The 15,257-nt window shown below is 42.3% G+C and overlaps 1 protein-coding gene across 1 annotated transcript in view; it reads right to left on the bottom strand.

Annotated features, from left to right (window-relative positions):
• Nucleotides 1–15,257, bottom strand: part of SCD5 (stearoyl-CoA desaturase 5) — a 292,550-nt gene that overhangs the window by 59,173 nt on the left and 218,120 nt on the right. The window contains exon 3 of the mRNA XM_006885329.1: nt 12,629–12,834. Coding sequence (XP_006885391.1) covers nt 12,629–12,834 — 206 coding nt within the window. The remainder of the gene's footprint in view (nt 1–12,628; nt 12,835–15,257) is intronic.

The following is a 15,257-nucleotide window of genomic DNA, read 5'->3' as shown; positions in this document are numbered from 1 at the left end:
ACAGAATATAAAATGAAAGGAGAAATATTTACATAAAGGAGAACTCTATTAGAAGAACACATTTTAAAAGAAGATGAAGTGAAGAAAGAATACAAAAGGACAAAAGTCTTTTCTCCACAAAAAATGACTTGGATAAGCAATAGGCTAAATGGCTTTTGGAAGAGAGAAAGAATGTCCTAACATCGAGAATACACTGTGTCAGATGAGGGAAAATGTCCCCAAACAGGGAAAAGCACACAAAGAGGAACAAAGCTGTCTGTCAGATGAAGGGACAAAACCAACAGGAACAGAAAGAATCAAATAGATGAGAGAACAACTAAAAAACAGATTCGTGAAACAGGGACAGAGTAACCACAGCCTGAAAAGGAAGAAGCAGTCAGTCAGCGAGCAGAGGTGCAGCAGTAAGGCTCCCTCTTTCCCAACTCCCTAAACCCAATTTTGAGCATTCTAGAGAGAAAGGGAGCTCTGGTGACCTGGGCTGCCAACCCAAAGGCACACAGCTCAGATCCAACAGCACTCTGGGGGAAAGATAGGTAATCTCTTCCCATGCTATTTACAACCTCTGAAAACCCCCTGGAGGGTCAGCTATGAGTCAGTTCTGCCTTGATGGCACATAACAACAACAACAAGACAGAAAGAAGCTTTAATTGTTTTTGGTCAAACATTCTTTTAAGTGGTATAGCACTGGTCTGTCCATTTGCTGTACAGAGTTAACTTGTGGTTGCTGTAATGCTGAACACTGTGACACTGATGTGTCAAATGGGATAATGGTTACCCATGGTGGATAGTGTTTGGTGGAGCTCCCCGATTAAAACAAGCTTGGAAGGAGGAGTGGCATCCACTGTTCAGTCCTTTTGTTCCTAGGGTTGCTATGAATGGTCTATGACTCAATGGCACTTAAAAACAACAACAGTGCAACAATGAATTAATGGAATTGCAAAATCTCTGTAGATATTCATTGGAATTAATAATAATAATAAATTTTAAAAAATGTTTTATAAAACACAGTATATGGGAATGACTGTATGATACACAATGTGAATGAAGGAAAGTGTGAAACACAATATATACACATTTTCTATGTAAACCAGTATTAAATAAAAAATGACAAAACAAAAAAAAATCAAAAAAACAACAACAACAACAAGGTAGCTATCTATGAGTGACCATTATCTTGATGGCACCTAACAACAATAGCAACAAAGAGAAAGGGGCAAGTCTCCTCCAGGACCTGTTCACTATTCTCTTCCTAGTGCCTAGGACAGTGCTCAGTACACAGTGAACAGAAAGCTAGGCTCTGCTGACCCACAGTCAAGTAAGGCTCACTTTGGGCCCAAGGTTGGATTCATGGTTACAGGAAGGAACAAAGGGAAACAAGCAATAAATCAGGCAATGGTGAAACCAAGGACACTTGAGGAAGAAGGTAGTGGCAGGGTGCAATTATGCCCCTTCTCCCACATCTGTCCTACATCCTACCCACGTGGTTTGGTGGTTTGCATGCCTTATCATACAGATACAAACAACTAAACCAGGTTCAACAATTCAAAATCACTATCCAGGAAGTATATTTGAAAAAAAAAAAAAGATGAAGGGAATGCACAGAATGGCTGACACTGAGATATTTCAGGAGGGAAAAAACATATCACATAATCAAGATAATAGTAATAGTAGTACATAATATTAATAAAGGCAAAAGTTCAAGCACAGTGAAGGTATTGGCAAAAAATAAGGCCTGAGAATTTGTGGGCTACCAATAGACATGTTTCAAATGACAGATGTAGCCCTGGACCTGCCAGGAAATTTGGAGGCTGGCTAGCCGACTGACTGGAAGAGATCCATATTTGTTGCCATTCCCCAGAAAGGTGATTCAACAAATTGTGGAAATTACAGAACAATATCATTAATATCACATGAAAGCAAAATACTGTTGAAAGACATTAAAAAATAGTTAGTACAGTACACAGACAGAGAACTGCCAGACCTGCAAGTAGGATTTAGAAGAGGCCATGGCATCAGGGATATCACTGTGTCAGATGGATCCTGGCTGAACACAAAGAATATCAGAAGAATGTCTATTTATGTTCTGTTGACTGTGCAAAGGCATTTGACTGTGTGAATCATAACAAATTATGGCTAGATTTGAGAAGAACAAGAATTCCTGAGCACTTAATTGTGCTTATTTTGAAACCTAGACCTAGACCAAGAAGATTCTGTGTGAATAGAGCAAAGGAGCATTACATGGTTTAAAAAGAAGAAAGGTGAGTGTCAAGGTTGTATCCTTTCTCCATACCTATTCAATGTGTATACTGAACAAATAATTAAAGAAGCTGGGCTCTTTGAAGAATAATGTGGCATCAGAATTGGAGAAACACTAATCAATAACCTATGTTATGCAGAAGACACAACCTTGCTTGCTAAAAGTGAGGAGGACTTGATGTGCTTGCTTCAGAAGATCAAACACTAAACAAAACAAAACAACAACAAAAAAAGATCAAACACTGCAGTCTTCAATATGAATTGCATCTCAACCCCAACAAAACAAAAATTCTCACTACCAGACCAATGGACAACAACAGCATGATAGATGGAGGAAAACATTAAAATTGTCTACAACTTAATCTTACTTGGATCCATAATCAACACACTTGGTATCAGTAGTCAGGAGTTCTAGAGACCTGCTGGGAAAGTCTGTAATCAGGGACCTCTCCAAATTATTGAGGAGCAATGATGTGAATTTGAGGACTAAGGTATGCCTGATTCAGCCCATGGTCTTTTCAATCACTTGCTATACATATGAGAGCTAGATACTAAGAAGAGCAGAACAAGAATTGATACCTTTGAGTTGTGGTGTGGAGAAGCGTACTGAATATCTCATAAATTCAAAAGAACAAACAGATATGTCTTAGAGAAGGAGCGGCCAGGGTGATCCTTCCAAGCAAAGATAAGAAAGCTTCATCTTACATACTTTGGGTATTGCTAAGAGAAGCTATCCCTTGGAGAGGAACATCATGTTTGGAAAGGTGGAGGGTTCAGGAAAAAGAGGAAGACCCTCAATTAGGTGGATTGACACAGTAACTGCAACAATGGGCTTGAATGTGTCAGAGATTATGAGGATGGCACATGATAGCACAAGTTCAGATCTGTTGTTCATAGGGTCACTGTGAGTCAAACTTGACAGCACCTAACAACAATACAACAACATCTAATTAAGAATTGTTTCATGTACTTAAGCAAATGAACACAGGGTTAGAAGAGATTCCTCAAGAGGCCTATATAGAACCCAAATCTAAGCCAAAGGTGTTTTCTTAAAATTAAGTAATATTTAACTTAACTAGTAAAAATGTCTGACTTGAGCAATATGCTCTTTTAAGAACTATTTCTATGGTATGGTATTGGTGACTGTTGTCATTGTCAGGTGCCATTGAGTGAACTTGGACTCATAATGACCTCAGGAACAAAAGGTCTGAAACTTGCCCTCTTCTGTACCATCCTCAGTCTCTGCCATGCCAAGCCTACTGTTGTAGCCTTCTTGCCAATCCATCTTGTTGAGAAGGTCTTCCTCTCTCTGACCTACCTTTTCCAGTCTGACGTCTCTCTCTAAGGACAGGTTCTAGCAACTTGAAAGACTAAATAGAAAACAGGGGTCAGTAAATTCATGCTAATGAGTGAGGAACAACTCAGGAAAGGGAGCTGAGAATAGTTGTACAACTTGAAGACTTCTTAGTTGGTACATATTCTGCTGTATCATTCTCAACAAGAACAAAATATAATAAATTATTCTTTTGAAAAAGAGCATTGGAGATTGAGTGGGTTTGGCAAGTTGTAAATCCCCAAATGACTCATCTCCAACCAGAGAGAAACCCCAAGAAGGAAGATGAAGCTGGTGGGTGGAGAAGTGAAGATGTAGACTTGTAGAAAAATGTAAACCTTTCTCTGATTCCTCTTCCATGAAAGTCTTCAAGCAGGGACCTCTACAAATTATTGAGGAGCAATGATGTCAGTTTGAGGAATAAGATGTGCCTGATTCCAAGCAGGATCTTTCCAATCACTAGTATGCATTTGAGAGCTGAACAATGAGTAAGGATGACAGAAGAATTGATTACTTTGAGCTATGGAGTTGAAGAAGAGTAATATGCCATGGACTGCCAAAAGAACAAACAGATATATCTGAACAAAGTACGGCCTGAGTGCTCCTTAAGGATAAAGATAACAAAGTTTTGTTGCTCATACTTTGGGCATGTTGCTAGGAGAGGCTATTCCTTGGAGAAGGGCATCATGCTTGGAAAGGTGGAGGGACAGTAAAAGAGAGGAAAACCCTCAACCAGATGGATTGACACAGTGACTGTAGCAATGGGTTCAAGTGTAGCAGAGATTAGGAGGAGGGCAAAGGATAGGACAGGACTCAGATCTGTTGTTCATAGAATTGCTATGAGTCTACCTCAGTTCAATGGTACTTAACAACAACAACCTCATCCCTTTCTATAAGATGGTCCGAAATAAACACACTTAAAGGATAGATAGGTTTGACTGGAACAAAGTCATAATTAGGAAGATATCACAGAGAAGTGATACTCATTTTAGAGAGGTAGGGAGTGGGAAAAAAGACTCATAGTAACAAACTAGGGAACAAATATAAAATCTTAAAAATATTCCAGTCATTCAAGTGTCTTTCTTCCTGAAATGGCAAGGTTTATGCATTTTCACCTCTTCCCGGGGCTAAAAAAACAACCCAGAATTCATTCTTCTGAACCATTCTTCCATCTTTGCTTAGTTTATCCCATCACCATGGCAATGAATCAAGAACCTTGTTTTTAAGTGTTTGGACTAGAGCAGCAAGCTCCTTTGGTTACTTGAGAAATAAACATAACAATGGAAACAGTAAACACTGGGAGGAAATGAGAAGAGTATTTGTTCCATTGTAGGAATGCAAACAACATCATAAAACAAAGTATGGATGAGCTCTTGAATGGAAAATCATTTTGTTCTGTAAACTTTCACTCAAATCACAACAAAAAGTTTTTAAAAGCATATACATATGGCAGTGTCTGCATGTGAGTTCTAGAGGAAACTCTGTCCTAACATGGGCTTCGATGGGGCAAGCAGAGCATTAGGAGAAAGCGTTTGCCTTCCTTATTTGTGAGAGAAAGATGTTCATCCTAATCACGGCAAACATAAATTACCCTCATCCTGCCATCTCAGATCCCACCTATTGCTTGCTCCACAGAGACAGAGAAGCTACCACTGGCTCCACAAAAACATTCTAAGACTGAGTGACATGTGATGCTCCTTAAAGTGAAACAATTAAGTAGCTGTGGCAGAGTTTGGTTTGGTTTTGCTTTTTAAGTAACAGTTGAGTCAACTCCAACTCACAGTGAGCGCATGCATGTCAAAGTAGAGTGGTGTTCTGTAGAGTTTTTAATAGCCTATTTTCCAGGAAATAAGTCACTGACCCTTTCTTATAAGGTACCTTTAGGTATGCTGTTCCTACCAACGGAGACTCCACAGTAGAGATTGCCAATCACGTAGCCTGTATCTGCTTACTTTTTCTTTCCTTTAAACAAAACCAGAGTTGTATTCAAGAGGACAATGTTTAACCAAAATACTGCCTTTCTTGGCCTCCTTTGAGCCCAAGATATGGACAATAGCTAGACCGTGTGAATCTTCTAGGAAGGTTCTACACAAGATGACAGACTGAATGTAGCGGTCAGTCCCATTGCCTCTCCTGGTTTTCTTCTGACTGGTGTTCTAGTTGTCAAAGTAGACCATGAAAATGGCTCCAAGAATGAAAAGCACACACTCAGAGTACTGGAGCAGAAAGATAAAAGAATAAAAAAGATAAAAGGATCCCAGGCCTCTACTGCTCTTGTTGTACCACCATACCCATTCTAGACTGTCCACCTCCAGAACTTTCTTTGTGAGAGAAACACGTGCCCATCCTAATTATTAGGCAAACACAATTCCTCACCAAGAGACCAGCTCTCAGCCTTATGCATGGCTCACTTCTAGGTCACTCCTAATCTGCAGGGCTCAGGTGGAAAGGACAAGCCCTTCAAGCTCATCTTTTGGCTAACACTGCCCCCTGGCTACTCTTCAGACCCAGGATGCAATATTTCCAGTCGGTGGGTAGCTCTCAGGAAGAGGCCAGTGTAGACCCTGAGAGTGGACTTATGGTCATTTGGGTAGAGAATTCTGGAAACCCAGGCCAACTCATCTTTGGGCAGCCACCATACATATGTCAGAAACGGCTTCCATGTTGTTGTCATGCTGAACAGCATAAGTAGAGCTTCCAGTCTAAGAAGGACTAGCTGCTGATCTACTTCTGAACAGTCAGCCAACAAAAACCTTATGGATCATAATGGCTTTACCTAACACCAATCATGGGGATGGTACATGATTGGGTAGCATTTCATTCTTTGGTATATATTGTCCCCATGACTCAGGGGCCAATTCAACAGCTGTTGACAAGAAAAACAAGGAGCCTGGGGTATGATCTAGAAGGGAAATGGGCTCCAGGGGGCATTTCCTTTGGCCCGTGACTTCCTCCCGTGGTTTGGAGAGACAAGGCTCTTTAATGCTCAGAGCCTAGGGCAGGGGCCCTATTTATTATAGTCTAAGGCTGATAGAAGAAGGAAAAATGCCTTTGAGTTATGGTGTTGAGGAAGAGTATTGAATTTCCCCATGGACTGCCAAGAAAACAAACAGTTCTGTCCTGGAGAGCATGAAATCAAGCTGTTCCTTGGCAGTAACGATTTTGAAGCTCCATCTCACATACTTTGGGCATGTTCCAAGGAGAGGCCACACCTTGGAGAAGAACATCATGCTTGGAAGGGTGGAGGAACAGTGCAGAAAAGGGAGACCTTGGATTGACACAATAACTGGGGTTAAGGGAGTAGGTGTGTCAGAGACAGTGAGATTGGCTCAGGATAAGGCAAAGTTTAGAGTTATTGTATATAAGGTAGCTATGAGTCTCAGGCGACTTGATGACACCTAGCAATAAAACTGATACAAAGGCGCTTTGGTGCCATAATCCACAGAGAGCTGTGCTACTACCCAAAGGTAGCACCTCTCTGGAAGCTTGAAACTACCAGCAGGTCCATGAGAGAAGGATGCACAATCTCCTCCTGTATGATTTACAACCTCACAAAACCTGCTGTGGAAGGTCAGTTATGAGCTGGTTCAGGCTCAACATGGGGAAGACAGAAGGCTTATACTATTCTTTTTCATCCATGTTACAATACCTGTCATTGTACATTCACAACCTGACAATAATGCAAAACCCAAAACAGTCCAATTACTTGTTATCCCAGTGAAATGAAATACTTATTCCAGGAGAAAAATCTGGGACAACAACTTGAGCTGTTTTTCCTCCCCTGTTTTCCTTCACGCCACTCTCCTCTTCTATCAGAACAAATGCTGGAAAGTCAGTTATGATTAATCTTGTCTTGGGTAAGGTGTCTTTGGGACAGTTAGGCACAAGTTTATGGCTCTGTGGCAGTATTTCTGCCAGGGTGCTGAATGGAATCACTAAATCTGTCATCTCTGTCATTTACACAGCTGAGGCACTTCCCTGATTATTTTTTTTTCCAATCTTGCACAAACACTGTATCATAAGAGCATGTGGAGTCAGCCAAGAACCAAGCCTCCGTGCATTGGAACAGAGGCTGTCATCCTGCCGCCATGATAGAGCCATAAACGAGTAGGTGAGACTTCTGCCCAGGCCCAGAACTCATTGTAAGATGCCATTGTGCCCCAGTCCCTGCTAGGCACACCTCCTATCACCCAGGACGCCCTCCACTGAGACCTAGTATGAAAGTACCCATAATGACTGAGCCACTCCTTGCAGCTCACAGCTCCAATGCAAAGACTTGATTCCTGTAAACTGTCTCCTCCACATGACCTGACTGGCAGGACTGGTAAAGCCAGATTCACGAACATGAAAAGCACCCAAATGACTGCCCAATCTCTGTGTGTTTTGTGCACTTCCTTCATTTAGTTCAGGGATTCTAAACCTTCGTTTGATTCCCGGATCTCTGTGCTCTTGAGGCTGGATAATTACCAAAGGGCAGGAGTGCTCACGCACACATTAATTACTGTAACCCTTTTCAAGCACCAATATATAACCAAAAGAACATTGAACAAGTCTTCTGAGTTGGGAGTACTTCCAGCCCCACCTTTCTATACCTTTGCTTCCTCACAGAAAAATGGTGGCATGGGCCAAGTGACTTGTAGAAGCCCTCTCAATGTTTCCAGGCAGTTCTGTGAAATGACCTGCATATTAAATATTCTCCTCTCCCCCAATCTGACTTTCACATTTTAGATTACAAGTTGATTCTTTTCAAAAGGCCTTCCTCAAACTTGTCAGAAACTATGGGTGATAGTTACACAACACGATTAATGTAACAGGTTATCAGTAGCATTGAATAGTCAAATGTGCTGTCAGCAATACACCAAAAAGGACCATTTCTCAGCCCCTCCCCAACCCTGAATGGTGGAGAGGCCTCTGTTTCCAGGGTCCTCTGTGAGAACCATTGCTAATCAGGTCGAATTAAAAACTGCCTTGTGTGTTTCCCAGAAGCCTATGAGTTCGGGGTGGACAGGAGCCAATCTCTAAGGCTGTGTCCTCAGCACCAGCTCCTAGCAGGAGATCAACAGTGTGCATGCAATAGTGGAAAGAGTGGACGGCTTCCAGCCTCAGCCCCTCATGGTTGCTGGAGTGGGGTGGGTAAAAGTTTTCCTGGATGGCTGCTGAGAAGGCTTTCTGAAACAGTCTCAGTGTTCCACCACCTGCACTTAGAAACAGTGTTTGGACATGCTGTGCACCATAAGTACACAAAACCCGATCTGATTACTGTATTTTCAAGAGGGGAAAGCCAAAAAAAGAATTAATACGCCTTCTATTTTTATGGTCTAAGAAATTCAGACTATTATACTCTCCTCGGTTCTCATTAATAAAACAGAAGATCCTTTGCTGCCTTATCTGATCTCTTCTAGTTAATCTAAGGTTTGATTGTCCCAACGAGTTACTAATTGTACTGCAGTACCATTTATATCCCCGAATTAGAAATAGCATATGTATCTATCTGCAGAGTGATAGTTAAATAAACTATGAATCTACCAATGATGAATTGCTATGCAGCCTTTGACAGTGGTGCTTATAATATAATCATAATTAAATGGTGAGGCATAAAATTACATGGGCAGTATAATTGCAATCGTGTTTTTTAAAAAAATCAAATACATACATAAAATGGAAAGAAATGCCATAATATGTTGATAGTGGCTATGGTTATTAGAGGGCTCTGGTGGCTTAGTAGTAGGGAGTTGCTCTGGTATCTCAAAGGCAGGCAGTTCAAATCCACCTGTTGCTCCATAAGAGAAAGACAGGCAATATCCCCCAGTGTGATTTACAGCCTTTGAAAATCTGCTGGAGGTTCAGCTGTAAGTCAGTTCCAATTCAACAGCACACAACATTAACAACAATGATTGTATGTTAGGACTCTTGTTGTTGTTAGGTGTCCTGGAGTCAAGTACGACTCATAGTGACCCTATAAACAAAAGATCTGAAGCCAGTTCTATCCTGCACCATTCTCACACTTCCTGTCACACAAGAGGCCACTGGAAGAGTCACCGTGTCAGTACACCTGCTTGAGGGTTTTCCTCTTCTTTGACAACCTGTCACCCTTCCCAGCATCACGTTAGGACTCTAGGTCATTTTTTTCTCTTTATTTATATTTTGCGGAGTATTCAGTATGTTTATACAAACTGCACAATGTGTCAGACTGCTAAGAGACAGGACCAGTTGAATCTACCCATAAACTCCACAGAGGAATGATGGGCAGTCTCCCTCTGTAAAGGTTTACAGGCAAGAGACCCAATGGTGGATTGCTGTACGTCAGAATCAACTTGATGGCTGTAGGTTTGGAATTTGGGGGATTATAATGACTTCCTTTAGTCTCTTAGTAAAAAAGAAATTAATAAAGTCAACAAATTATTTCATTTTTAATTTAAAACACCTTATTCTTTTCAGCCATTACTTTTGGCTGCAGATACTGGCTGTGTCTGCTGGAAAGAGCTGTGCTGAGGAGTTCAGAGAAGAGCCTACGGTTACACCAATGCAAGTGGTGGCTAAGAGTACACGGAGCCCTCTAGATTAGCAATGACCTGTGCATTAGCAGTCAAGTCACTGGTATTCACTAAGCCCTTACTATGTGCCCAGCAGTCTACAGTCATTTTTTTTAAAAGTGGCTTCATAAAAACTGTGGGTGTCATCAAGTCAACTATAACTTAAGTTGTTGTTGTTGTTGTTGCTGTTGTGTACCATTGAGTCAAAACCGACCCATAGCTGATGCTCCACTGAGTTTTCAGAGGCAGTTAATTGCATAGAAGGAGAATGCCCATCCTTCTCCCATGGATCGCTGGTGGATTCCAACCGTGTTCCTTAGAGATTGCAGTGCAGCTTCTTATTTCTAGGCCCACATCTCCCTCTGACTCATAGAGATCCTTGGAACAACAGATATGAACATTGCTGTCTCCTGTGCCATTTTCATTATCTCTGTCATACTCAAGCTTATTAGATAGTCACCTCGTCAATCTATCCTCTTGAGCGCCTTCTCTCTTTCGCTAACCGTCTACTTCTCCTGGCCCTGACTTCTCTCTCTGAGGACTGATTCCTCCTGAAAATAAGCCCAAAGCAAGTGAGATGGAGTTTCACCACTCTTCCCTCTGAGGAGCCCTCTGATTGTACTTCATTCAATACAGATGTGTTTGTTCTTTTGACATTTCATGAGATATTTGATACTCTTAGCCAACATCACAATTCAAAGGTATTGATTTTTCTTTTGTCATCCTTATTCATTGTCCCACTTTCAGATAAGAACCATGGGAGGTAGGTACTACTATTACCCCCTCCTTTACGGATGAAATCAAAGCTTAGAGTAGTTCATTGTTCTGCTGGTGGGACTCAGAGGTTTTGAGCCTAAGCTGACTCTCTGCAAGATCCACTATTTCCTCACTATGCTCTATTGCGTCTTCCACTGTAAAGAAGAGTCTGAGGGAAAAGGATTACACCTCAAAGCTGCCCCTCCTTTCATGCAAGGATTTCTTGTACCGAATGCATTGACTCTGTCCCATTTTGGGTCTAAGTAGGAACCTCTTCACATAAATCCTTCACTGACTCCTGCCTTAATCTGCAGAGAATGTCTCCAGGAACCATTTGTTCACCATATTGTCTCAAGTCTCCAACCAGTGTGCAAGCCATAAATGGCCCTGTGCTGTACATAAATCCATTGCTTTAAGGCAACAAACCCATTTGTAAATGCTACCCTCATGGCCCTAAGGCAAAAGGGTTTGCGTGAATCTGAAGTTGGTGGTTCAAACTCACCCAGCAGTGCTGCAGAAGAAAATGCCTGGGGATTTTCTTTAAGATTATTGCTAAGAAAACTTTACTGAGCAATTTTACTTGGTAGCACATGGCGACTAACAATAGCAACCATTATGCCCAATTCTGCAGACCCAGATAAACGTCAAAACAACACATGCCAGCTTCTGGGTTAAAAGGTGGACAACAGCCTCTCCCTTCCTGGCAGCACAGTTACAGATGATCTTTCTTCAAGTGCTTATCAAAAGACTCAGCTACTGTCAATTGATAACAAAAGATAAACTAGACTGAGACTCTGTTTCAGGATATTGTTTAACTCTGCATGGAAGCTATCCATTGCAACGTTTCCAGGAGTGTGGGATGGGCAGGCTTGATTACAAAAGAATTCCAGAAGGAACGAAACACCTGGAAAGAGACCAGACCTGCGAGAGCCAAATGCTTCACAAAAATAAACTAGTCCAATCCATGTCTGGGCACCATGAATCAGGGGGTGCAAGCGCCTGGGGGAGGAGAGATAAATGACAGTCCAGGGATTCCCACCGGATCGCTCCAATTTGACCACTCCTGGGAATCTGCATTTCCACCTCAGTTGCTTTGAGAGGCTATTCCTCAGATAGAGGCATACTTGGAAAGGTGGAGGGATGGCAAAGGGCAGGAAGAACCTCAACCAGATGGAGTGACACAGCGACTACAGCAATGGGTTGAATGTGTCAGAGATTGTGAGGATGACACGGAATACGACAGGGTTCAATTCTGTTGTTCATAGGGTCTCCATGAGTCATACTTGACTCAGTGGCACCTAACAACACCAACCCCTATCCCAGGCACACCGAAATAGACTCTATAGTTTAACAAGATCTGAAGATGATGCTCATGTAAACGCAGATCACCCGTGGATTTGTTACACTGTAGATTTCAGCATATTGGAGCTGCAATTTCTCCACAAGAGCATCAGAATGAACTGGTTCGAAACCCTGGACAGAACTCATTCCATGAAATCAGTCAGGCAGATTAATCTAAAATGAAAGGCCCTGGGCTTAAAGGAAATTCACTGCAAATTAAAATTAAAAACAAATGTGTAAACAGGGAACCAGGAACAGAAAAGACATAAATAGAGATAAAGCCTAACAAATAAATGAGGGGAAGTGGTGTGAGATGAGCCATGGGGGAATATTCCTGGTAGCGCATTGTGCTCTGTCTTTTCGCCCTGCCCTCTGAGGACAGAGCTCTTATGGTATCATGTTCACTTACTTTCTCTGGAACTGGACCACGGGATCAGCCAGCAGGTCAGTCACGTCAAGCTTCCTCCCCTTCTCAATGACATCTCGATGCTTGCGAACAAACAGCCAGCCAATGTGGGAGAAGAAGAAGCCTCGACGGGCGTTGTGGGGGTCAGCGTCCGTCTCTGAGTACTTGTGGTGGACTCGGTGGTCCCTGGACCACTCAAAGATGTCATTCTGCAGAAAGACGGAAAGCCTGATTGAATATACAAAACCCCTCATTCCTTTTTAGAAGTCTCAGAAGTCTTCTCCCCAGCCTCACCCACCTTCAATCTCAAAATCAATCCCTTGTGCTGTTCTGGGGTCGTTTTCTTTAAACAAGAGCACGTGGTCACTTGTGAGCCCCCTAAGTTTGTGCTTGATCTATGGCCACTGCGGGAGGTTCAGGCTTATTGCATGGCCTGAGAGAAAACTCTGGCAAGCACACTGTTGGAGCCTCCTGGGAACAAATGCGTGCCAAGGAGAGAGAGAGCCAGGCTTAGGATGAAGGCTTGGCTGTCAGAGGAGAGGAACAATCTTGAGGATGAAAGGATATTGGTGCTTGGCCTGGATCTCTTTTTTCTCTCTCTCTCACTTTGTCTTTTGGGGAGTTTTGGTTTTTGGTTTTTGGGGTTTTTTTGATTTTTGTTGTTGTTGTTGTTGTTGGTTCATGTGTGTGTCTTGTGATTTAGCTCAAAGTTTACAGAGCAAATTAGTTTTCCACTCAACAATTTATACACATTTTGTTTGATAACATTAGTTGTTATGCCATCAAAGTAACAGTCTCTTCCCACTTCTTCCCTTGCTTCCTTGTTTCATCCTTCTTTTCTGCCTTTGCTACCTTCTGGGCTTTGTTTTGGGGCAAACGCTGTCTTTAATTTCATATGGTTGCTCTGAAGTGAATGTTTACTCACTGGTGTAACTGTTAGCTGTATAGGCTCTGTGTTGTTTGGCTGAAAGGTCATCCCTGGGTGTGGGTTCAGCTCTAAGTTTAAGGAATGTCTAAGAGCCAAAATCTTAGAGGTTCCACCAGTCTCTATCAGGCCACTAATCCTGGTCTTTTCCCCCCTGACTTTGAACTTTGTTCTATGTTTTTCTCCCATTCTGTCCAAGGCCATGCATCCCAACCAGATGGCTGGTAGTGGTAGCCTGGGCCTCTTTCTCCTGTGTTGACATTCAAATCTGACTCTTATAAAGTGGAAAGCCAAGGATTGAAAACCCAAAACAACTGCTTTGCTATATCTTTGCAAAAACCACACCACAAATAACTGTTTTAGGACTACTCCAGGGTGGAGGGCCAACAAAAGAGAGGAAGACCACCAAAAATTGTCAAGGAGACTGCAGCAATGGGATCAACTGTATCAAAGATGATGAGAATGGTACAGGATAGGACAGGATTCAGATCTGTTGTTCATAGGGTCACTATGAGGCAATCTTGCCTTGATGGCACGTAACAACAACAACAACAGAATGTAATAGGAAGGCATGGGAGCTGACTTTGGTTCCTTGAAGAATCCAGTATCCTTGGCAGGTCTGTCAAGTGGAGAGGCAGCAATGCCTGATGGGGCAGCGAAGCACTCACTGGAAGCAGGAGAAACACAGAAGCCCAAGGGAGGAGAAATAGCAAAGTCCAGAGGGGCTGCCAAACGATAAAGCCACAGAGGGCTCAGGACTCAAGCTACTCATGATTCAGAGATTGAGAGTGTCTGCTCATGGAGGCCCTGCATGAGCTATCAAAAGTAAAAATTGATGATATGTATTATTGTTTTATACTATGAGGACCTTCGAGGGGTTTTTTCAGAGGCAGTAAATGGTACAAGAGGAAATTATCCAACTCTTCCCTATGGAGGAGCTGGTGGATTCAAACTTTGGGTTGGTGCTTTGGGTTGGCACTGCAACTCCTTACCACTAAGCCACCAGAGCTCTCATGCCATTTGGACTGCTAGAATGAATGTAACCATGTCTATGGTGAAGAAAGCTCCATCAAAACTCTAAACACCAAATGACTATCGAGTCAATTCCAATGCATGGGAATCCTTCATCAGCTGTCTAAGGCTATAAACCTTTATGGAAGGAGCCTGCACATCTTTCTTATTGAGCCACCAGTGGATTCAAACCCATGACTTTAGGTTAAGAGACCAATTTGTTAGGTTAGCACCCCAACACACTATATCACCAGAACACCTTGCAAAGGTCATGAGTGGCACAAATGGTTTGCCCTTGACTATGAACCTAAAGGTTTGTAGATTGAACTCATCCAGTAACACTTGGAAAAAGACTTAGCAATCTGCTTCCGAAAAGACATAGTCTTGAAAATAGTGTGGCATAAAATTCAATTGTGTAACACCTACGGGACAATCAACTGGACCTCACCAAGTCTGACATTTTTCCAACTATAGCCAGGGACCAGTAAGAGCTATAAAATATGACTCTGTGCTATTGCTGTTGTTGTTATTGTCATGTGCCGTCGAGTCGTTTGCGACTCATAGCGACCCTATGCACAACAGCCCTAAACCCTGCTCTATCCTGCACCAACCACACTGCCTCTGACACACCCATCCCAATTACCCCAGTCACCGAATCAATCCATCTCATAGAGGGTCTTCCCCTCCTGTGATGTC

The sequence above is a fragment of the Elephantulus edwardii genome, unplaced genomic scaffold (genome assembly GCF_000299155.1).
Source record: "Elephantulus edwardii isolate Elephantulus edwardi_28Jun2011 unplaced genomic scaffold, EleEdw1.0 scaffold00042, whole genome shotgun sequence".
Taxonomy (NCBI): Eukaryota; Metazoa; Chordata; class Mammalia; order Macroscelidea; family Macroscelididae; genus Elephantulus; species Elephantulus edwardii.
This window is presented reverse-complemented; position numbering and strand designations above follow the sequence as displayed.